Source organism: Gordionus sp. m RMFG-2023, chromosome 4 (assembly GCF_954871325.1).
Source record: "Gordionus sp. m RMFG-2023 chromosome 4, tfGorSpeb1-WG-v2, whole genome shotgun sequence".
Classification (NCBI taxonomy): Eukaryota; Metazoa; Nematomorpha; class Gordioida; order Chordodea; family Parachordodidae; genus Gordionus; species Gordionus sp. m RMFG-2023.
Window position 1 is genome coordinate 31,175,582 of NC_088778.1, and position 26,345 is coordinate 31,201,926.

The window sequence follows — 26,345 nt, forward strand, 5'->3', positions numbered from 1 at the left end:
GATAATGATATATGAAATAAAATAATATTAAAATTAAAAGTGTAATATAATTGTATTCTAAATTAAATCGGTAATATTGACCAATGATGAAACCTATAAAATTCCAGCATGTCCAAGATTCTAGCACATTTTTAAGTGATTTTTTTTCTAGGAATCAAAATGTATTTGTTAATAATGTTAGATAATTATAAAACAAGAAAAATTATTTATTGCAAATTGATTGTTTTTATAATGCATAGTGTTTAATAAAATGTTATTAATATATTCTTATCTGTATCGAGACCTTCTGGATTTAGTTCGATGTGTTTTGATAGATTTTTAAAGTATTATCAACAGCCTACTATTAATCCTTTCTATTACAATATTTATTATCATTTCATTAATTTATTGATTACTTATAGAAAAGTTATGAAAAATTAAAGAAATTAAATTTAGAAATTCAAAAATGTTGTTTATATTCACAATCTGAACTATTTAACAAAAATATTTAAGTTGATATTTTGAAACACAATTTAATTTTTAAGCATACATATTAATACTAATTAATTAACCTCAAAGACTATACTAAGAATTCTCGAATTCGCTAAATTTCTAACATAAAATTTAAATCTTCTATAGCCTCCGATATCGGGTAATACTCTTTGTACAACTACGGTTAGTCCTTTCCTATCATATTCTACCGTCAAATTGTTGGTAGAAACTATAACAGGAGTGGTTGGAATTCTTACACCTTTCTTTCAATAGGGATTAAGTCATAAAATATGTATTTACCTATCACATATAAGGGTGGTAGATGAAAAAGCATTTCAAAACTGCACACAGATTTCCTACTTGGTTTTCTGACTGAAAAAAATTGTACGTCCGTAGGAATCTCTTAATATATAAAAAAATAATTAGTAAATATTATATAATGATATTATATTATATTAAATTATGCAGCACTAGCAACTGATTCATGTGTTTCTTATTTTTACTGATCATCATTTTCAGATTTTTATTAGATCTCGTAAAATCTGATAATATGCGCTTCGGATCGAGGGCAATTATTTTAAAATTGTATTTTAAATAATATTTAAAATATTTTATTTTGTTTAGTTTTACTGTGCTTGAATAATATAGGTTTAGATTGGGGTATTTCTTCATTTAAATATATATTATCTCTTCCACCGGACAATAAACAGTCTTGCAATAGTTTACGGCCAACACTGGGAACACCTAATATTTCAAAATTGTAAAATAACCTTTTTGTTTATATAGAAGTCTTATAAAGTACTCTAATATTTTGTTATTGATCCCTGTAGAACTATAGTACAACATACATTTTTTATTTTTCTTAACTACAATCATATCATTAATTTTATTTACACTCTCAATAAGTTACAATAATAAAACTACTGATTTATAAGTAAAATATTTATAATAAGATTTTTTTATACTTAGAAAACTTCGCTTACCTAGTCTAATATTATGTTGGGACAAATTGATTAAGTAAAGTTTAATTTATTCTACATCTCCGTTAAATCTTTTTAGGAAAAAGAAATTATATTAATTTTTATGAATATATCAATGAAAATATTTATTTTTCTTACCATAGGTGAAACCCAATCCATAGTTGGTCGCAAAAGTCAACAAAATAATAAGGCCCTATAAAAATTGTTATTAATAGTCTGCATCTAATAAATATAAAGGGTTACTAGAAAACTTGAGCACATTATATGATTGAAATTTAGTGATCAAAAAAAATGTTTAATATAACCAATATTAAATTTAAGCCTTTTTATATTGAAATAAAACTCGACATACCTTTCTAAAATTTTGTTATAATTGGAATTTTTCCAACCTTAAATGGTATAATTTGATATATTTACATCTATATCAAATTTTAACATTGAAGGTTACATTTAGATGTACTTGCCTTGACAATTTGTTATAAGGTTATGTGAATCGAATTTGTGTAATATGATATTTTTCTTATTAACTTTAAATTTTGGTAAAGAAATCAAGGTTAACGTTTCAACATTATATATTAAAAATAAAAAACATATTTTTATTTCATTGATGCCAATTTTTATATGATTGGGATAAGTTAAAACGTTTAAAATTATACACTATTTGAAAATTACAAATATTGATTTTGTTCTTGGTCGATCCCAGATACCTCAACCAAAGTTCAAAGAAATTTGTCTAAGCTCGTATCTAGCCTAAACTTTAAAAAAATACTTCGAGAATCTAAATCGAAATCCTATTCTAGTGACATGCAAGTAGGTTCGAATCCTGGCCTGAGTCCTTGATCTTGAGCCTAAAATTTTACATAATCTGAGCTGGGCTCTTGTTTACATTTTTTTAAGCCAGCCAGACCGAACACGGTCTTGCAAAAAATATATAGAAAATTTCTAATATTTTTTTGTGACAATTTTTTTTACATAAAGTATAATCAGTAAATTTTTATTTCATTTTAATAACAAAAGCCTAAAACTATAAAATAGATTGTTATAGGTTTAAATATTATTGATATTAAATGGTGTAATGTAAAAGAATTAATAACATATATTTTTTTTAAATTATCATCATCTCATATATATCCTTTTGGTGTGGAATTTACGTGAATTCATAATCTATCTTTAAACCATTAGATTTGATCAGAAATATATTCCAGCACTTGGAGAGTACACACACACTGTGAATTTTAGATAACTTTGTCGGAAATCTTTGTTTATTTTTTCATTTATATGAAAAATTAATATAAAATATGAGTAATTCAAAGGTTTTGCGGCAGGATCGAAATATATTCCATTACCATATAGAACAAGATTGGACGAAATATTAGACGATATTTTAATCATACGTTGTAACCATAATTTTGTAAAGAAACATAAACTAATATTTAAAAAATCGGGTAAACTTTATGATGTATTTTACCCTTTTATATTTAACTAGTAAATAGCCCGTCAAAAATGACTGGGAATGAAAATTTTCTTCTTACTTTTTTGCATGTTACCTGTTATTTGAAAATAATATCCAATTTTTATTCTTCCTACCCCCTCAAGCCAGGTATAATCCATTAAAACTAAGTGCTATGGTTTGAGTAAAAATAAATTTAAAGCATTTACTTGATAATACCAATATTATTTGTTAAATATTAGTGATTACTTATACCTAATATTTTAAATTAAAAAAAATTCCCAGGTAAAGTTCAAAGCCATATTAATTATGAAAAATTCTTCCAAGCCCAATGAAATATCATAATAATTTTGGTAGTTAAGAACTGAAATAAAATATTTAAATAATCTTAATGAATTTAAAAATACAATCAAAATTCAGATTTTCATGGGCCTTGGTTTTTTAATCAGGTCAAGCCCAGGCCTGCAAAAAAATTTATTTTGGGCCAATGTCTGTTTTACCTGAGGGCCATATAATTATTCTGTGTTAAATAATACACCTATGCCTAATATTAAAAAATTCCCAAGCCAGGTCCTCGCACTTGGTTTTCTCAAACCCGCAAAAGACCATAATAATTTTGATAGTTGAGGACTGAAATAAAATATATAAAAAGTCACAATGCATTTAAAAATACAATCAGAATATGAAAGTTGCATGGACCTTGGTTTTTGATCAGGCCTTGTCATGTCTTCAAAAGAAATTTTCAGGCCAATTTCTAGCCCATATTTAAAATTAAAAAATTTACAGGAATCTTAGACTATAATAATTATGAAAAATGTTTCTCAAGCTATATGCAAGTCCATATTAATGGTGAAAAATATTTCCCAAGCCCAGGAAAACCCAAATATATTTGATCCAGAATAATAGGTCTGATGTAAGGGGCTTATAAGAATTAAATCTGTCTAAATTCAAAATTATAATCAAATGAAGAGTAAATTTCTGATTTACCTATGATTCTACTGGTGAGCTCCTGGTATTTATATAAAATTCATGAATACATATTAAAGTACCATTCTGAAAATATGTTCATTCTAATTTAAATTTTAAACAAACCATTTTAAATTTTGATATTTCCAATACATACTCACAGTATACATTGCAACAATTTTACCTCTTTTACTCTTAAATTTTAATATTTATATAAAATTTATTAATAAAGTATATTTAATACCATACATACAAACTAAATAATTACCCTTCAACATCTATATAATTAATATTTTAAATATTATTATATTCAAGTTGGTGCATGCGTGAAACTTTAATATAAATATATAATTAATATTAAATTTAGTTCGAATCCCGGGGATGGCAAAAAAAAATTTAAAAAAAAAATTAACATTACACTATATAGTCTCCTTAGATTTTAAATACATTACGGAGATACGAAAACGATCATCATGTGATTATGGAGATTATATATATTAGATATCATATGAAAGAGGATTAAAATTATTTGAAGCTATATTATGAATACCCTATATAAATATCTGATAATTATCGAAATGTTTTATTCTTGAAACATGAACCGAACCCAACCTATATATCAAAAGGGTAGCCACCCTAATTACGATGCATGGACATAATAATAACAAAATATAGTATTATTTATTTATAATCTCCGAAATCTATAAATATTACATCATTTTCGAATCAATTATGTTATCATCGCACTCTTTTTTGACCCTTATTTTTTGTTTTTTTTAAAAATTATCCTGGGAGATTTCCATTTTTTTGCACATGGAAATATTTAAAATTAATAAAACCCAAAAGTATGCATTTTATTTATTGGGCGATCTTTAACCTTATAAATTTGGGGTAGATAAACCAATAGTTTAATGCTAGATTTATTTTGAAGTTGTTTATCATCAGCAACGGAGATGTGTAATTTATATATTAGAGTTTTGTCGCGATATCATTTTTATCATTTGCCATCAAAAAAATGGATTACATTTTCTCAGTGTTGTTAAACGGCTTGTTTTTTAAAAACGGCTAACTCATTATTTTATCCAGAAAAATATTACGTAAGCCTGAATATTTTTCCCGCAGACGGCACAAAGTTTTGGACATCTATTAGCGAAATCTCGAGACCAACGCAATATTATTCTGGCCATAATATTGAGTTAGCCGTTTTTAAAAATCGACTCAGATTTAGCTGTACAACATTACTTTACTCTTTTAAACAAAAATTAAGTGTGATTATCATAAAACCAAAAATTATTCCTTGTTCGCATTAAATATAAACCTTTACCCTGTAATTTGTAAAGCGTATCACAGTCTATTGGCAAACCATCTATCTCCTTTACAAATTTAGTAAAGAATGAAGTGTGCCAGATATGCCACAAATAATACTTATTCTGAAAGATTCTCAATAAAATATTATCATTTTTTTTATCTACGCTGTTAGAACCACTTGGGGCTCATCTCACCCTGAAAACTATACCACATTAAATAATTATACTGTTCAAGGAAGGCAGAGAATTTGGGATTACATACAGCGTTTATGACTCCAGCTATTCCTTTTCAGATTCCATTATCCAAACGAAAATAATGAAATAAATATATTTTTTTTGTAAAACTAATTACATTCTAATACCTTCGATTTAAATAACATGGGCATTTTAGATCTGAAACAGTAAAAAAATGTTAAAGATTGTAGCTCATAGTATCTCACCCAGAAATAGAAGATATACTCTCAATTAATGGTAGAATGCTAAACATAAAAAATTTAGTCTTCCTTTTATTGAAAGATTTTTTTTATATGGATATCATATTGATACTGCCCAGTAGTATAATTGAAATTAGTTTTAAATTATTAGTTTTGCAGTTTTCTAATAATTGAATGCACAGTTTTCAAATAAATTTATTCAAGTATTTAATTTATATTTTTCACATTTTCGAATAATATTATTTTTTTTCTTTTTTTGTTGGATTTTGTGGTGGGTTTGGTATAAAAATACTATTTCTCATCACCTAATTTAAACGCCAGACCCTTATATTTGTTGCATAGCCCTAAGCTAACCGTAAATGTAATTCACCAGCTCTCCATCAGGTCTCAACCTGAACGGCATAATTCAGTAAAAAATTAGCAGAAATCTATTGGCGGTTTCGCGCGGTTCAACAGCCATAAGTATTATGTTAAAAAAATTCACTCCACCTAATCAAATCCATTTATTTTTTTATTAGCTTTCATTTGTTACTCATATCAAGATATTATATTAATAAGTTGTATCCCCCTCCCCAACCAATCACCTAAACGTGAGGATATAAATTTATTGTACTCAGTAAGAGCATATAGTAATAATAGCCTGACAATTCATTTGATTAACTTTTAATTTGAAAAAATAAAATACTTTAATAACAAAAATTTCTGAGTGATTTAATATTTTTTTTCTGAGAAATTTAAATGGAAAAATTCTTAGATAATCAAAATTTTTACTTTGCAATAGACTTTTATTTAAAAAAATATATATGTGAAATTCAGTATAAATCCTTGGTTTTAGGTTTTTTTTAATTCTGTTCAATTAAGCATGCCAGTTTTAATTCTACAAAAAGATAAGTGTCATTATATTGAAGAGAATTTCAAGGGATAGGGAAAATGTGCCATAAAATGTTTGAAGACTAGCCAAAACCCTTTAACTTTTATCTATTGAACCAATTTCTCTCAAAATTGGTCAAAATGTGTATATTTATGATATGTATCTTACCTAAGTTTATTTATTAATAGAGCAATCCATTAAAAAAATATTTTAAATAAACTGTTTTTAGTATCTCTTTCGTGAAAAATATGTTACACTTTGTTTGGTGAAAAAATTACTTAGATTACGGATATTTTATATAAATATTATCCTTATGCCCTTAGCATCATTCATACAAAAAATTAGACTTTAAAATTTTATTTAATAGACATATAAAGGCGCTTAAAAATTATAGATAGGTGAGTATTGTCTGGCCATGCATTGACTGGCCAAAATTCATATATTCATTTTGAAATATTGCGATCTTGAAAATGATTCAATAAATTCTCCTAACCCTATGCCTACCAACTTCTAATAATGAGTTATATAACTTAACATCATGTATAAGGTAATAATATGATCAAAATAGAAAACAGCAAAAAGATAGAAATTTTGATTACATCACCATATATAAAACATAAAATAACAAACACTAAATAAAACAATTAAAGAAAATTAATGATGAGTGTTTGCATAATACGTTTTTACTCTTTATTGATATGCTTTTCATATATATGAGAATCCGCTAAGAATTTTTTTAAATTAAAGTATTTTAACAAATTAAAGTTAATCAAATGAATTGTTTTTAATGTGGTATCTTGTCAACATGGGTATCAAATGAAAGTAAAAAGATCAATTGATTTCATTGATATTCATCTCTTCAGTGGGCATTGGTAATATATATTATATTGAAATGAGTAAAGCTGTAAAGGAGATCGATTGATTACATTGATGCTCATCATTCCAAGTCTTCAGGGTGAGTGCGGGGGATCATAAGTTTCTAGCATAATATTTCGAAAGGGGTCACCTGATTTTATGGATAATTCATATTATTAAGGGTTGGATGCAGAAACTAAAAAAATTCTATATTGGTATTTATGAAAGCTAATATAAAGATCGACTGATAACATTATAATTTTTACTCATCATTAGTCTTTAGAGATATTCTGACGTTCTAACATTTTAATCATGGGTTCTATGTGAAAGATTTATTGATGGAAATTTAAATATGACTCAGGTTTTAGAGTAAATTGATCTAAGCTATCGAAGTTAATAATATATTATCATGGTTCTCAAATTAAAGCGAATAAAATATTTGGTCTTATTTGCTATTCATCATTCTAGGTAGTGTTGTTAAACGGCTCGTTTTGAGCCGATTTTTTAAAACGGCTAACTCTATTTTTTAGGCAGAAAAATATTACCTAAGCCTCGAGATTTCGATAATATATGCCTAGACCGTTGTTCCTTCTACGATCAAAATCTTCAGGCTTGCGTAATATTTTTCTGGATTAAATATTGAGTTAGCCGTTTTTAAAAATCGGCTCAAAACGAGCCGTTTAACAACACTAATTCTAGGTCTTGCAAGGTTGCAATATTTTTAACATTCATAATTTAATTATTATAAACGTATCTTACACTCTTAAAAACGCGAGGGTTTGGGTTCACATTCTTGAAAAATATTTTAAATTATAGATTTATCTATTTCGCTAATTTGAATATTTACAAAATGATAACTGGCCAGCCGATTTTCACATAAGTTATGGAGGAGCAAATTTGATGACTTTTTTTTCGTCCTCGATGTTTATCTCGTAAAATGGGAGGAAGAAATATATTAATGATATTAATAATAAATGCTTCCCTGGTTTTAAACAGTTCTGTAATTGTATTGACAAAATCTGTGTAGCACTGTCAAATGTGAGCATGGCTTTGGCTAGAGATGTAAAGGCAGAGAAAATTTCCCTGAAATTTTCATATTTTTCCGGGAAATTCCCGAATTTTCCCTTAATATAAATATAATATATTTTTTTCAAAAATTATGATTATACTCTATAAAATATAATATTTTATTTCAAAAAATTAATTTTATAATTTAATTTATTATATCATAAATTTTAAAATAAATTTTATTTTCCTCGAGAGTCCTTAAACTTATTTTTTTTATTATTATTGTAACCATTGAGTGCAACTCTGAAAGTACAAAGGATATGTTTTTTAAATTTTATTAAAAACTGCTTACTTAATTAGGAGGTTCGGTTTTCCAGTGCAAGTGGATTATACAAAAGCAAATAATAGAATATCAAAAATCGGACATCTTATTTTACCAGAAGTTAGTAATATTTATAAAATTTTTTATTAAGGTAAATCGAATACAATTGATATGAACATTAAATCTCTTAACTACGATAGTATTCAATTAACTAAAGAATTAAAATCAGCCCCCTCCCACCTTTAAAGTAATTAAAATATACTGAAGTTCTCGGTTATTGGTTTTTGCTTTGCCCAACTCTTCTTTTATTAGCCAATGGACGATTAAATAACAGTTCTGGGACAGTTGTGCATATAAGTGCATGCGGCTTGCCCACAAAATTGTAGAGGGCATCTCATTTATAAATTTTCATCCAACTTTAATCCAGTTAGATGGAAATTAGGAATACCCAGCGTAGCTCTGTTGAACCTTAACGAAAGAGGTCATAAGCGCGCTATATCACGTATCACGTGAAGTACAGAAGTAAAGTGTTAAACATCAATAGAATTATTAATTAATAATGATATAATTTGATTTGATATATAAGGATCAATATATTAAATTCATACTGTATGACTGGTATTATAATTTATTTATGTTCAATTTAAATAAATGATTACAATATTTTATAGATGCCTCAGAAAACGTCCGACATCTGGAAACATTCTATTCAAGATACAGCTAATATAAAGGGTATATATATCAATTATTTTCCCAAATATAACTAAGATGTCTCTGCATATTAATAAATTCCAAATGTATATAAATAGGTTACAGTTTAAAGAGGTTGATATTCTACTGATGAGGATATTCTATGTATATCCGATTCCAGTATTATTAATAAAATAATATCCCAAACAAATATAAATAAATCCACTTTAAATAATTTTAACGAAAATACCCTTCATTTTAATAAAGTATAGGGCACATCTAAAATTTAAATTTTTTTGATACTGTAACACAACAAAATCGAACATAACTTGACAATGCTTTGGCACTAACAATTTTTATGTCAAATAGTGCTGCTCAATTAGTAGAAAAAAAAATTTTATCAATTTTTTAAAATTAATGTGCCAAGCCTATAAAATTCTATCAAGATACACAATTAGCAAAACGTTATTAGATTTAGAATATAATAAGGTGACAAAATATTATCAACAACAAATGAAATACTTTAAAAAACTTGACTCTCAAGAAAATGGGCTCTTGTCATAATTATGAAATTAATGATTCATGTTTATCCAGTCATCACAAATCCACAAATAATTAAATATATAAAATTTAATGGTATTGTAAACATATAAATCTACCTTAAAAATTCCAAGTCCAAGGGCATGTTTTGTTATTATGTTGCAAAGTGCTGTTAGAAATAAGGAAGTTTTGCAAGAAATTTCAATTTCAAGTTTATTTACAAATACACAAAGAGGAGTATTTTATTGGAAAAGAAGGATACTAGGATAAATTAGAGTCTGTACTGACTTTTTTGGAATATTTTTATGCCAAAATTATAATGTAGAATCGGATACAACAGTATTATCTGACTTACCAGAAATATTTTGGGATAAAAAGATAAACTCAATTCATCAACTTTTATTTTTATTAAAAATGATTTGAAAAATGTTAAGATATATATATATTAATAAAGGAAAGAAATATTGTTGCCGAGAATACCATTATGCAGCAAATCTTCTGAATCCTAGATATGATGGTGTGAAAGTAACAGTAACTTTAAATTTAATAAATATTATTTCAGGCCAAATTAATTGCGACATTGGAAAAGTTATAGGTAATTTAGTAGAATATCGTTCAAAACAAGGTTTTTATAATGGAGTTGGTGGCATATAGGAGAGCTAGATTCAAATCACACATATGGTGGAAATGATTGTGTACAAATCAACCCCTTTGTCAAATGGCAGTAAGATGTTTTTCTATACCATCCTCAAGTGCCTTATCAGAAAAAGTTAGGTCAGCTTTTGGGAAGATTCATTAAAAACGAAAAAGAAAGAAACTAAAAAATAAAAAAAAAATATGTCTAATAATTAATATCAAACATTCATAACATACATTTAAAGGATCACACAAATACACTATGTTCCGGATATCATCAAAAGAGTTTAGATTCCAATTTTAAATAAGCGATGATGACATTTCAATTGAAGAAAACGTTGATGTTATTTTCTTAGCATCCCAAGAATTTTAAATGTAATTTATAATAATCGTCTTGTTGTTATTAAGAAAGTTATTCAATAAAAAAAAAATATGTAATTTTTACAGTGTTTTTTGTCTTTACTTTTTAATTATTTTAATATTTCCTAAGTTCAAATTTTATAAAGTGATTCAATAAAAAAAAAATTGAAAGATTTAAAGGTTTATTTGAGGATATTTTTTAATTTTCCAATAGTCTTTCGTTAATTCTCCCATTTTTCCTGGGGAAATTTTCCCTGAATCAATGAGAAATTTGCATCTCATGAATGTCATCATGACAAATTTGTATGAAAGTCTTATGATAAATTTCCGGTTAGGATGATAAACGTTAACGGGAATCAGTGGAAGACTTCTCGATATATTAAAAAATGGCTGATAAGTCACAGATCTGCAAACGATAACCAATCAAGAAAGTGGTTAATATTACGAAAAATATTGAAAATGATTGGCTATAGTGAAATTTTTCACCATTCTTTTTATATTCCGATTTATGCATTATATATTATAGAAAAAATTATTTATTATAATTATGAAATTCATTTTTAATGGTTAATTTTTTGTGTAATATATATTTTTGCAATAAATTTTAATTTTTATATAACTTTTATAATTGCATTATTAATATAATATTTTATTTTTTTGCGGTAATAGAGTACCCAAAGCAATTCATATCTCGAAATTAACAAGTAACATTTTTGAAATAAAATACAATTGATCAAAATCTAAATAAAAATTAATTATTATATTTTACAATCACTTTCAATAATTTTGCTTAAAATTTTTACTTTTCAAGGGTCACGCTTGAATTAATTTTATCTCGATAGTAACTTATTTTGATTTTAAATATTAATATTTTTTTTTGAAAAAACCTGGAATTTCTATTTATTCATTTGTTATTTTTTATTAATCATAACTATTCAAATGCATATATATATAACAATGCAAATATATATATTTACACATTAAATGAATTTTAGTATTTTAGTTTGTATCAAACTTTTTTGTGTTGTGTTAAATTTATATATATTCTCTTTTTAATTCCGATTGTTAACCCAATCCATTGATACTATAAATTTATTTATCCAAAATAGTAGTAATTATGTTTTATTTTTGAGTAAAACAAGAATTTATTATTAACCTTGATATATGAAAGTGAATCTTAAATGGCAGAGAGAATCGCAATTATTTCATTATTTTAATCATATTTGATTACACGATACGATATTAAATTTGTGGTGTTAGTGTTAGTTAAGTAAGCTAAACTAAACTCACATAAAATGTAAAAATAATATTTACAGATGTATTCGAAATAATGCCATTTAAAAGATGTCTTTATGGAATAGTCCTTTACATAGCAAAATCTCATATGTTATTATATTACTATAGTGAAAATTAGATATACAATATTAATATCACATTTGTAAAATTTGGTAATTGGATATAAAATTGTTAATATAAAAATATATCTTATTTAGGTTAGCTTATTTTCATTACAAACCAGAATATGAAAAGCTGATTTATTGAAATTTATTGATGAAATAATATATTATTTCATTACATATTTTTATTTAGACAGCATATTTTTAATGATAAATATATTATAATATCTAATGAATTTAAAAGGTTTATAATTTATGAAAATATTGTTATAATAAAATTTTATTTGTCTAAATTTAATAATTATTGTAATTAATGGGATAATGCAATATATAATATTATCATAATATATATTAAAAGATTTGTATTATGTTAATATGATTTAAATTTTATGAAAATTTTAAAATTATTATGATAAAGCGTTTAGTATTCTTCTCCACTAATATAATTTATTTCTCCTTCATATACTTCAGCAGGATTTCCAACTATAGTCTAAATATTAATTTAAAATATTTATATTTATTTTATTTTTTTTTTCATATTAAAATTTCATTAATTTACTATATTATATCTAATAATATTTCATTAATATTTTAAAAATCGTTTTAAATCTCATATTTTTTTAAATATTAACCTAGTATAATGTCATAAAATTATTTCTTTGACATTAAAATAAATACTATAAAATTCAGATATATTAAAAAATTTGCTAAAGAAAGATCAATTTAATATATTTTAATACATTTAAATTGGATATGCATGCTTTATATAATGCATTAAAAATTCGTTAATATAATAATATCCAAATAAACATTTCAAAAAAAATATTTGATTCATCTCCATTCAGATTCCTCTTTTAAGGTGCTCATTTTATGATAAGAATTTTAAACTAAGCATGAGCACGAATTAAAAGTTCACAATTCGATTCTTATTTTGAATATTCTTATCGTCGATAATAACATTTGTAGGGACCTAAATCGTTTTCTACAAAGTTCCGGAGTTTAAGGTTCCACTGCTTAAAATTTTGAAGCCTCTTATCAGAAAAATTATAAAGATTTATTAGGGTATTTTTATGGATTTCTATTTTTTGTTTTTTATTTAGAAGGGAGTTGGAGGTCGGGAAGTTATAATGGGGGTAGGTATTCTAAGAAGTTCGAATCCTAGATATAATAAAATAAAAGAAAATAACATTTTATAAATATTACAAAAAAAATTCTAACTTACCTAGGTTTTGAGAAGATACTTCAACTGCAAATTTTAAATTCTACAAAAATGCTAAAAACTCCCACGGGAATGTGTCACATATCAAATATATGGTTTTAAATGACAATCTAAACAATAGCCATTTATTCTAGTAGTTAGGTTAAAGTCAGAAATTCTATAAGGCACGTTCCTGTACAAACTATTAGTACTGCCTAAAACTGGACAAATTGTTATATGTATGTAATAATATAATTCTCTCAATTTAAAGTTGTCCTATCATAAAATGTAATTATAATATTTTTTCTCCCCATCTATTAAATTACTTGTTAATATCCAGCTTAATCTCTACTAATGATAGCTTACAGAATCAGGCCCTTTCAATTTGACAGAGTAGTGTCTTAACCAATACGGTTTTTCTCATTATAATTAATCACAAAAATAACTTCTTGCCCTTAATTTCAAAATCATACTCCATTTTATCTACCTTTTCTCCCCTTGAAGAAATTCCAACTCTTTCGAAATAATGATAAATTAGGTGGACATTGGTTGGAAGCTTTGCCTAGTTAAAAACTTAAGAAATTCTTTACTAATGAACAACTAAGATCTACCTTGGGTCATAGACTGGGCTGTAACATAGAACAACCTCATGGTTTCCAAAATGGTAAAAGCAGATATGGGTTAAATTGTATTTAAAGCAAGGGTCGTCAAAAGCGCCATTCAGCAAAACCTAAACTAATCAGTCTAGTTCTAAAAATGCTCGAATCCTTAAAATTTTAGAACCTAGCAATCATTCATCAGATCATGGCTTAAGACCCGATGGCCTCACAACTATCCCAAGGTCTATGGGTAATACTCCCTTCTGGGATTATATTTACCATCTTCAAGGCAAATAGCAATTGCAACACTCTCACTTAAGCCGAAACAAAAGAGATAAACAAATACAAAACACTGGATAACCTAATTTTTACTCCAATTTCCACTTCTTTTAATGAACATATTGCCTCTAACACCTTCCTTTTTTAAAAAAAACTTTGGCCCTATCATACGAAACCATAGCATTGGAGACCAAAGAATTTCTTTTCTTAAGACAAAAAATATAAATTGAAGTATTCAAATAAATCTACTGCACGTTTTCAGTGATGTTTTTCATAATTTTAAATCTACCCCCTCCCCTTTAATATATAATTTTTTATTTTATAAGTATTTTTTAGCATTCTAATAATTGAATTTGAAGATATAAATTTTTTGTTAGATGGGATTTATATAAATTTTCTTATTTTTTGTATTAGCGTTGATTTATGCTAAAAAGCATCGCAGTTAGGATATTTAGGTGTTCTAAAAAAGAATACTTGTATGAAAGACTGAAATTTTGCTGACATGATAAGCATATGTTGGCACTTTCCAGGCATTATTTTACATCATTATAATTTATTTTATTTTACTTAAAAATTTTAAGCTTGTTATTTTTTATTACTATAAATTATCTATTACTTTCTAAAACGTTAAAATTATTTCTTTTATTGTCATCTAAGTCACCATTAACTTAAAAAACAACTTTTATATTATTTATCATAGAATCTAAACTAAAAAACTTTTATATTTTGATTTTTTACTAACTTAAAACCAATGATTTTTTTTATCATTATTACTTTTATATACATATCCATCAACTGGTAATTATATTTAAAATGGTATATATATGACATGCTATGATACATGAAATCTGATGTTTAAATAAAAGTGAAATATAGTTTGTTCTAAATTCAATCGGTAATATTAACCAAAGAGGAAACCTATACGATTCCAGTATAATGTCCAAGATTTCAGCACATTTTCATTGTAATAATTACAAAACACGAAAATTTATTTATTGAAAATTGATCTTTTGGATTTGGTTCAATATGTTTTGATAGATTTTAAAAGTATTATCAAAAACTCTATTATTCATCCTCTCAATTACAATATTTGTTAAAGGGATGTGAACTCAAACCCGGACCCTGTACCATCGTATTTTAGCTGAACCCAAACCCGGACCCTTTTTAAAAGTGAAGGGTCCAAGGGTTCTAGGTGTCATAAAATTTTTAAAAATATAAATATTTTTTTAAAAAATAATATAAATTTTATAAAATTTTATTATATATTTTTTTTGTGGAATCATTTATTTTATCTTCGCGTTTTTCTTTCAATTTTCTTCCTGGACTTCCATTTTATTTAGAGATTGATATCATAAATTATTTTCCAGTGTAATAATATTTTATTATGTAAATTTATTAATATGCTATGTTATAGAAATACGTTGATTATTTTGAAAGTGAATTATTTTGTAGTACAAGTAATATTAATTTAAATGATAATGCACAACACGTTGGTCCTTAATTTGTATGATGCAAGAACGATTATTAAGTTTGAAAGGTAAAGTCATTTTGTCGGAAGATGATTGGTGTGCCAAATAAAGGACCTTACTAGTGTATTAGTTCATTTAAAAATAACAATATTAAGATTACAATCAGAACAATTATGTTTATTTGATTTTAAGGCATATGTATTAGATGCCGATTAGATTTAGAAAAATTTACAGTCCTTTTTATACGAAATATTAGAAAACATGAATATCGTAAGCAACAGTATTTGCAAAATAGTGTTGCATACACTCTATATATTTACCTCTATATTAAGTTTTATTGAGTATTGAGCAAAACAAATAAAGACCATCGTAAGGATTTATGGCATAAGCAAAACTCCATTATTTACAATATATTGGAGGCTACGGACAATACCTATTGGTTGTAGTGATAATAATAATAGCAACATTGATGATCTTAAAATTTTACTTTTAGATAGAGAAAAAAAAATTAATTTATCATCAGATAGAAAGGAGCAGTGTCTACATGGCCGGGGGGGTAGGAGACAAATGCCTCCAAAAAATATTGGCATTTTGGGGGGTAGGTATTAATTTTGGGGGGTAGATATTGATTTTTGGGGGGTAGGCATTTGTTTTTGGGGGGTAGGTATTGATTTTTGGAGGGTAATTTTTGACTTGTATTATGATATTTTTAAATCCAATAATCGATATGATTATCGTTGATTTTCTGAAAAATGTCAATTAAAGAAAAGATATCTGTCAATTTATAAATATTATACACTATATTTATTTTTTTAAATTTTTAGAAAATTCATTTACATAATGGGATTTAGATTTTCACAGTATCAATTTTAAATTATCAATATATATTTTTTTATAATAAGGACCTTTTGAATAAAGAATCCCTTTTATGATAAGATAATCCTACTCAATTAACAATATAAAGAAACATTTTTGGATTTTAAAAAGGTAATTTTTTAAGCATATAATTGCATTTTCCTTAATTTGATGATAGATAAATAAATATAATAAAGAATGAAGCTATTTTTATTTAATCTTAATATGTATACTTAATAAGTTATCTGGGTTTTGAACCATGGCAATTATTTTTGCTAATAATTTTTTAAATAATCATTTTCAATGGGGTAAATATTACCACATTTTTGTGAGGCAATCAGGTTGGACCCATAATTGATTTCTATTTATGATAAATGATTCTTTGAGGTAAGCGTAAATTATATACAAAATTATAAGTGAGAGGTGAAAACCATTGTGTGATAAAAAATTTGTTAAAAGAATTGATAAATTTTTTATTTCATTATTAGATAAATTTTATATAACATCAAATTTTCCATAATATATTTGGCCTTTTTTCTAAATATTTATAGAAATCTTGGGAGAATGAACAGATAATCTATTCCTCTCATTTGATTATTGATTTAAGAAAAGATTTCAATTAAATGAATTGACAAAGTGATTCCATATACTGAAATATTGTTTATTTTTGTTAACAATAAATTAAATTTTTGGATATGGCTTGGGAATAATCTTTGAAACCTATGATGTGGTTTGGGTTTGGATTTCCATTAAACATGAACTGGGCCTGAAAATTATTTTTACTTATGACCTAGGCTGGATGAAGAAATCAATGCCAGTGAAGGTCTCTAATTTCAATGATTAAAATATATCATTTCTCAGACTTTATTTGAAGATAAATGAATGGGCAAATCACAAATATGCCTGTTTTCAATTATTTGCAAAATTTATTAGGATTGTTAATTTAAAGAAACTATGATTTCAAAGCATCATACATTTCTAAAAATTGTTGGACACTAAGAAATAAAGAAATCAATTGTGAAGTGTATAATGGAGGAAATATTGATCCATGATTGTTTTGGCATAAATAACAAAAAATATTATATTTTTTGTGACCATGCATTAAGCTTACATATAATATAATAGGAATCTTTTAAGAAAACATTATCAAAAATATAAGTTAATAGCTGATAGTCCATTATGAATGACTGGTAATCAGAATTTTCTTCTTTATTCAATGATGGGTGCATAATAAATTTCCTTTATATGATGATGATTGAATCAGTAAATTTTTCATTATTTTTATAAAATATGTTAATAGAGTGTATATTTATGAATTTTAATTTAAAAACAATAAGGGTCTAGAATATATTTTTTTGATTATAAATTACAAATACAAATGAATAAGAATTTATTTTAAAAGATTTTAATATATTTTTTAGATTAAAAATATAATACAAATGAATAAAAATTTATTGTGCACATATATTAAAATATCTAAATATATATTTCTTTAATATATTTTGTAAAACCACTGGAAAATTTTAAAATTACACCCTCATTTAAACAAATATAAATTTAATTTCTGAATCACACCTCATAAGATAGGAGAATTTTAAGATTCAGCCATCCACCGTCAAATAAAGGATAAAATTATGATTCTCCATCATTCTTGATGGCCATCAGTGAGTAAAAAAATATTATCTAAATATTTATTTCATTTTTATTCTAGATGCCAAGTAACAAAACAATATATAAAGTCAAATGTGACTATATTAATTGTAAAACTTCTAAAATAAGAAGTGACAAAATAAATAACCATTATAAACATAAACATCCTCATGTCAAGTTATCTGATATCAAATTTACAAAGATAGCTATCAAAAAGGATAATAATTGGGTATCCTTAAATAAAGATATTCCATTCAATATCACAAATGGGGTTGAAACCAAGTTACAAAAAAAATCAATAACATCTTACTTCCAAAAAGTAATTTTTTATATATATTATTTTAATTCATGACAATAAATATAAGTAAAAATAACCTTAAATTTTGTGAATTAGTAGAAACCAATTCTTCATCTATAATTTGAGCATAATACTTTTAATTTTTATTAAAGATAAGATTTTTAATATATAGGTACATTTTTATTATGCCCTTTATCAATTTTGAAGGAAATAAATTATAAGAATATTTAAATATTTCAACTTTTGTTAAAAAAAAATTTATATATTATAATTAAGAATAAAATAAGTCATTTGCCTAAAATTTTCACTACTCTTTATTTAATAATTAGCACAAATCTTTTATTGAAGATTCCCAAATTATATTATCTCATACAATGCCCAGTTCCAGTGATCTGCTGATTTTGAATAATGAGGTACTTAATTTAAATAAGATTTGTTTTATAATTTTGAAGGGAATAAATGAGGATATTCAGATATTTTCATGAACAAATTTTAATTAATCTTTATTTAATAATTAGCTCAAATCTTTTACTGAAGATTCCCAAATTATATTATCTCATACAATGCCCAGTTCCAGTGATCTGGTGATTTTGAATGATGAGGTACTTAATTTAAATAAGATTTGTTTGATAATTCTGAAGTGAATAAATTATGAAATATTTTCCACTTTTCTATATCTTAATTAAGAATAAAATTTTTATTAAAATTAAGATTTTCATAAGTAAACAAATTTTAACCACTCTTTATTTAATAATTAGCATGAATCTTTTATTGAAGATTCCCAAATTATATTATCTTCTCATACAATGCCCAGTTCCAGTGATCTGCTGATTTTGAATAATGAGGTACTTAATTTAAATAAGATTTCTTTTATAATTTTGAAGGGAATAAATGAGGATATTCAGATATTTTCATGAATAAACAAATTTTAATTATTCTTTATTTAATAAGTAGCACAAATCTTTTACTGAAGATTCCCAAATTATATTATCTCATACAATGCCCAGTTCCAGTGATCTGGTGATTTTGAATGATGAGGTACTTAATTTAAATAAGATTTGTTTGATAATTCTGAAGTGAATAAATTATGAAATATTTTCCACTTTTCTATATCTTAATTAAGAATAAAATTTTTATTAAAATTAAGATTTTCATAAGTAAACAAATTTTAACCACTCTTTATTTAATAATTAGCATGAATCTTTTATTGAAGATTCCCAAATTATATTATCTTCTCATACAATGCCCAGTTCCAGTGATCTGCTGATTTTGAATAATGAGGTACTTAATTTAAATAAGATTTCTTTTATAATTTTGAAGGGAATAAATGAGGATATTCAGATATTTTCATGAATAAACAAATTTTAATTATTATTTATTTAATAATTAGCACAAATCTTTTACTGAAGATTCCCAAATTATATTATCTTCTCATACAATGCCCAGTTCCAGTGATCTGCTGATTTTGAATGATGAGGTATTTAATTTAAATAAAACTATACACTCTTTAATAATAATTAGCAAACACACAAAGTTATTGAAAATTCCCCAATTATATCTTTTTTTCATCCAATTATCAATCCCAATGCAAGCCAAAATATTTCAAACATTAAAGGCCCAAATATTATTCAATTATATAAAAAAAAGGAGCCTAATGACCCTTTTCATTTCATATTCTTTAGAATGACAAATATCTTGATTAATTTCATAATTTCCATAGGCCCATGTCAGCCATGTTCAAATATATTTCAATATCCTGTTACTCACAAAAGGTTTTTAAAAAATTTAATTTTTATTAATTTTTACGCATCCATTATTTCTACTTTTAAATAGGAGCATGAATATATCCTATTATAAAAAGGTTAATATTGATGGTTCCCTCAAACCAAGAAATTGGTTATCCTATAGCACCACTTTAGACAAAGTCTTTTGTCTTTATTGTCTTATGTTTGGTGGCCCTAAATCCAATACTTTTTGGACTCAACTTGGAGTAAATAATTGGAAAAATTTTAAGCGTGACTTAGAGAGACATGAGTCATCTTCTATTCATAAGGATTGTGAATACACCAACATGACTTGGCTTGCAAATAAGCGTATTCAAGATCATTTTCTATCAAATAGGCTTGATATAATAATGGAAAATCGTAATATAGTTCATAATATTATTGATGCCATTATATACCTTATAAAATGTAACATAGCCTTTTGGGGCACTAATTCGAATGAAGGTAATTTTATGTGCCTCATAAAATTAATGGCAAAAACGGTTCCAACTTTACGGGCATACATTGATAACAACGAAAAATTGAGGAGAAAAAAATCAGATAAAATTTCAAGACCTTATATAAATTTATTGTCATATGGCCATGTGAAAAAAATTATTGAAGTCATTAAGATAAAAATAATAAAATGTATTATTCAAAAAATTAAAGAGAATTGTGCCTATAGCATCATATTAGATGGAACATATGATGTGTCTAAAAAAGAATGCATTGCTTTACTTGTAAGATATATAGAAGATGATCCGCATCCACATCCTGTAGAAAGGATCATCCATGTTTTTACAACATCAGAAACCACCGGGGAAAATATAAAGAAACATGTTTTTTCTAAGTTCAAAGATCTTGGTCTTCCTCTTGATTATATGGTTGGGCAAAGTATGGATGGTGCAGGGAATATGAGAGGAGTATACAAAGGAATGCAGGCTTTAATATTGAAAGAGGCTCCAAAAGCCATATATATTTGGTGCCATGCACATAGGCTCAATTTAGTAGTTGCTCATGTTTGTGGATGCAAAATAGAAATGAAAAAGGTAATGGGAATATTGGATGAGTTATATAATTTCATGAATGGGGTAAGACGTCAAGGAGTGTTTGTTAAATATCAAATGACAAAGTCTAAAAAATCTCTTAAAAGAATAAAAAATACAACAAGGTAAATATAATATTTTTAATGTAACTTATCTTTTTTTAGAAATTGGTCATCATCTTATAAAGCTGTAGAAATTTTTTTAGATGTTTATGAACATATTATAGCATCATTAAATGAATTAAAAGATTCTAATGACCCAAGCACCTCTTCTATTGCCGATGGATTATTAACAAGAATTAAGGATGAAGATTTCATATTAAGTCTATTTATTTTGAAAGAAATATTGAAATGCACACATGAGGCTTGTATTGAAATGCAGGCAGTTGGTAATGATTTGGCTATGGTAACTAAATTAATACAACACACAAAAAATAAATTACAAAGACTAAGAGGTTAAAATTAGTTACGATTTCTATAAATAATTTTAAAATGTAGCTAATGGGGATAATATTTTTTTAAAATTGCATTCCTTATCTAACAGTTATTTGAAAAAGAATAATGTTACAACGGAATTGCATAATATAAAATCAATATTCAAATTTGATCAAACAGCATTCAATAATTATGTTAAACAAAAAAAAAACAAGTTGAATAAAAAAAGATTTAAAATTATTATTTAGCATTATAGATATAAAAGGGAAATATTTTTCCCTGTGCTTGATACAATCATTAATGATTTAAATGAAAGATTTAATTATGATTGTTTAAATTTTTTATCTCAAATATCTCTTTTTACACCAGCTGGAATTATAGCCAATGATAGAATAGAAGGGTGGCAAATATCTCAAATTTGTCATACTTACCAATTAAATGCTCAAGATATTGCTCGTGAATATAATGATTTTCGATCTTTATATTTGGATTCACAAGCAATCATTTATTGCAAGGATCTTTTGAAAATAAAAAAGAATGATGGGTTATATATTGATGAAAGTAATTTATTGATATTTTATTTAAAATTATATATAATTAAAGGTATTGTAAACGATGAAACCGAGGAAGATATCAATAACGATAACATAATTAATACAAAAAAATGGATAAAATATTCATTTATACTACCATATCGTCTTTTAAATAAATTAAATTCTTATTCTAATTTATATTTATTATATAAATATTTATTGACTCTACCAACTACTTCTTGTTCAGCCGAAAGAGTGATGAGCAAAGTCAAAATAAATAAAACTAGAATGCGGAATAAAATTTCTGACCCCTTTTTAGAAAATTTACTTCTAATATCCAGCGAAATTGATGTTTTTGAAAGATTTAAAATAGACGACATTATAACGCGATTTGCATCTACGTCTAAAAGATTAACTAAATTATTAATAAAATAAGTTATATCTTTTTCACAGCTAATTATATACGCCTTTTTAATAATGTAAATTTAATTTAATAGTTTTTTATATCATTCTAGTCCGGTGCATAATATAATACTATATTCATTTTATTTAAATATTTTATAATAGTTATATTTACATAAATGTTTTTATAATTCCAGTGCAAAATATATTATATTCATTTTATTTTAATATTTTATATAAAACTTATATTTACATAGATGTTTTTATAATTCCAGTGCAACTATATTCATTTTTTTCTCATATTTTATATAAAAGTTATATTTACATAAAAAAATTTATATTTCCAGTGCAAAATATACTCTATTCATTTTATATTTTATATAATAGTTATATTTACATAAATGTTTTTATAATTCTTGTGCAAAATATACTATATTCTTTATTCTAATATTTTATATAAAAGTTATATTTACATAAAAATTTTTTTTATATAATAGTTATATCTATATGAATGTTTTTAATTAATATAAAGGCATTAGTATTTATAGAATCAAGCTATACCTCTTTAAAATTACTCATTTTGTTTTTTTTACTTAATATAAAGGTATTAGTAATTATAGAATCAAGCTATACCTCTTTAAAATTACTCATCTTATATTTTTTTACTAAATTTTTGATATTTTTTTATAGTAATGTAAATATGTTATCTCATTTAATACTATTATATTAATTTTTATGAAAATAAATTGATTATCAATCAAATTATGAAAAGATTGCACTACCTACTTAAATATAAGTTAATTGAAAACGGATAGTAACAATAGTTATCAGTTTGTAAATTTTTTTTTCCAAAGCAGGTCTGAATGTTTGTAAGGGTATAAATAGTGACTTAATATAAGATTTTCTTGATTAAGGCAAATATCGCGGCCGAAGGCCGCGAAATTTTTTTAGGGGGGTAGGGGTAGATTTGGGATGGGGGTTGCCTCCATCAAATTTTCTGCCATGTAGACGCTGGAAAGGAGGATCAAAAAATGCCTATTGCATCTTTAATAGTAAAGTTCTCAGAAGTTAAGAGAATAAATAAGGGTATAAATATTTTAAAATTCTGGAAAATTCTTCAATATATCCAGAATTATTTATCTTTTCTAGAATCTTAATAGCTGTACTAGCAAAACAAGTACAATATTTTTATAAAGATAACTATCTATTTTAGGTAAGAGTAGAACGTGAATTTTCATCTTTGAAATATATATTATCTACTTTACATGGAAATTTCAAGGATGATATTTTAGAAGATATTATTATTGTGCGAGAATAAAACATTTATAATATAAATTATTTCATTTTAAAATTTATCATTTGTAAATTAAGAATATGTATATATTGAAGTATAATAATAAATGAATGAAAAAAAATCTTATTTTGAGTCATTATTTTTATGTTCCCTGAACCCGGACCCGAACCCTGGAGTCCTTTCAAATTTTATTCCTGTAACCGAACCCAGACCTGGACCCTTTTTTTTGACGAAGAGTTCACATCCCTGATTTGTTATCCCATCATTAATTTATCGATTACTCATATAAAAGTTAAAATAAATTATATTAAGGGGTTATTTGTATAAAATTAATACTTTTATTATGATTGGAATTGAATTTAGAAATTCAAAAATTTTTATATTCATAATCTGACCTATTTAACATAAATTTTTAAGGTGATACAGTTTAATTTTTAAACATAAATATTTATACTAAATAATTAACCTCAAAATCTATATTAAGAATTGCCGAGTTTGCTAAATTTCTAACATTAAATCTAAATCTTCTATAGATTCCGACATCGGGTAATTCTCTTCGTACAACTATGGTTAGTCCATCCTTATCATATTCTACCGTTAAATTACTGGTAGATATTATAGTAGTAGTGGTTGGAATTCTTACACCTTTATCTCAATTAGAATTAAATTATAAAATATATATTTACCTATCACATACAAGGGTGGTAGATGAAAAAGCATTTCAAAACTGCACACAGATTCCGTGGTTGGCTTTCTGACAGAAAAAAATTGTACATCCGTAGGAAGCTCTTAATATATTATAAATAAATATTAAATATTATATAATGATATATTATTATATAATGATATAATATTAAATTATGTAGCACTAGCAACCAGTGGCGTAGCTAGGAATTTTTCTTAGAGGGGGTCCATACATATAAAAGCCTGGGGGCTTCGCCTTCAGACCCCCTTTAACGGGCCTTCGGCCCTTTTGCTCGGCCTTCGGCCGGGTTTATCTTACAAATCATAACCATATCCTCGATAATATATAATAAATATATTTTTTTAAATGCATCAATAATATGTTATTATAATTTAGTAGATTACTCTCAATGACTTTATAATAATACTATCCAGAATAATTTAAATAGTAATATAATATAATATCCTTCCACAAACATCAAAACCAGAAAAATATAAATATTAATGGTGTTTATTTGATATAAATCACTATTAAGTCTTTTGAACGTATAATCTAAAAATAAATTTCTGCTCTGGGAGGGGTCCAAACCCGAAAACCACCCCCGTAGCTACGCCACTGCTATATTTTTAATTTTTGGAAGGTAATTACGCATTCAAGTGATTATATCTATTATTGATTATCATTTTCAGATTTTTATTAGGTCTCCTATAATTTGATAATATGAATTTCAGACCAGATGAGAGTTTTTATAAAATATATTTTAAATAATGTTAATAATGTTAATAAATAATATAAAATATTTAATTTAATTTTACTGTGCATATATATTCTAGGCAGAGATTGGGGTATTTCTTCATTTAAATATATATTATCTCTTCCGCCGGACAACAAACAGTCTTGTAATAGTTTACGACCAATAATGGGAACACCTATTATTTCAAAATTGTAAAATAACTTTTTTGTTCATAAACTAGTCTAATCTTTAATATTTAGTTATTGGTCCCTGAAGAGCTCTAGTAAAACTTACATATTTTATTTTATTTAACTACAATCATATCAATCAAATTTCCTACACCCTCAATAAGTTACAATTAATAAAATTATAAATTCTTTAAATAAAATATTTATAGTAAAATTTATTTAAACTTTAAAAACATAGTTTAACGAGTCTAATATTATGTTGGGGTGGGAAAAATAAATTGATTAAGTAAAGTTTATTTTATTTTACATCTCCGTTAAATCATTTCTAATAAAAATGAAATTAACTTAATTTTTATGAATATATCAATGAAAATATTTATTTTTCTTACCAAAGATGAAACCCAGTCCATAGTTGGTCGCAAAGGTCAACAAAATAATAAGGCCCTATAAAAATTGTTATTGGTAGTCACACATCTAATAAATATAAATTGTTACTAGGAAACTTGAGCGCATTATATAATTGAAATTTAGTGAACAAAAAAAAGTTGTAACATATTAATTATTCTACACACCTTTCTAAAATTTTGTTATAATTGGAATTTTTCCATCCTTATAAGTTATATAGAAATTTG

The 26,345-nt window shown here is 25.2% G+C and overlaps 3 protein-coding genes across 7 annotated transcripts; 1 reads left to right on the forward strand and 2 right to left on the reverse strand.

The window, feature by feature from the left end:
- Positions 1-542: 542 nt before the first annotated feature.
- LOC135928827 (uncharacterized) lies at positions 543-1,743 on the reverse strand. The gene is made up of 5 exons (XM_065465291.1): positions 1,695-1,743; positions 1,590-1,644; positions 1,102-1,215; positions 772-873; positions 543-730 (listed from the first exon to the last, which is right to left on the reverse strand). The coding sequence occupies exons 1-5, from the start codon at positions 1,710-1,712 to the stop codon at positions 543-545; spliced, it is 477 nt and encodes a 158-aa protein (XP_065321363.1). The 5' UTR covers positions 1,713-1,743.
- An 840-nt stretch (positions 1,744-2,583) lies between these two features.
- Positions 2,584-26,345, reverse strand: LOC135929013 (uncharacterized). Of its 2 annotated transcripts, none has more exons than XM_065465504.1 (6): positions 26,209-26,345; positions 26,103-26,157; positions 25,608-25,721; positions 24,794-24,895; positions 24,574-24,752; positions 2,584-2,707 (listed from the first exon to the last, which is right to left on the reverse strand). In XM_065465504.1, exons 1-6 carry the CDS (start codon positions 26,224-26,226, stop codon positions 2,687-2,689), a joined length of 489 nt encoding a protein of 162 aa, XP_065321576.1. In that variant the 5' UTR covers positions 26,227-26,345; the 3' UTR covers positions 2,584-2,686. The 2 variants fall into 2 exon arrangements, with proteins under 2 accessions (XP_065321576.1, XP_065321575.1); XM_065465503.1 differs by lacking the exon at positions 2,584-2,707 and adding an exon at positions 12,700-12,777.
- LOC135929010 (zinc finger MYM-type protein 1-like) lies at positions 16,583-23,475 on the forward strand. 4 transcript variants are annotated; one of them, XM_065465498.1, is made up of 16 exons: positions 16,583-16,692; positions 16,735-16,819; positions 17,239-18,355; positions 18,399-18,656; positions 18,965-19,048; positions 19,154-19,237; positions 19,394-19,480; positions 19,590-19,673; positions 19,830-19,916; positions 20,026-20,112; positions 20,157-20,407; positions 20,469-21,569; positions 21,609-21,898; positions 21,942-22,092; positions 22,135-22,439; positions 22,482-23,475. In XM_065465498.1, exons 4-16 carry the CDS (start codon positions 18,399-18,401, stop codon positions 22,844-22,846), a joined length of 3,234 nt encoding a protein of 1,077 aa, XP_065321570.1. In that variant the 5' UTR covers positions 16,583-16,692; positions 16,735-16,819; positions 17,239-18,355; the 3' UTR covers positions 22,847-23,475. The 4 variants fall into 4 exon arrangements, with proteins under 4 accessions (XP_065321570.1, XP_065321571.1, XP_065321572.1 ...); XM_065465499.1 differs by having other exon boundaries at positions 17,239-18,351; XM_065465500.1 differs by having other exon boundaries at positions 18,271-18,355.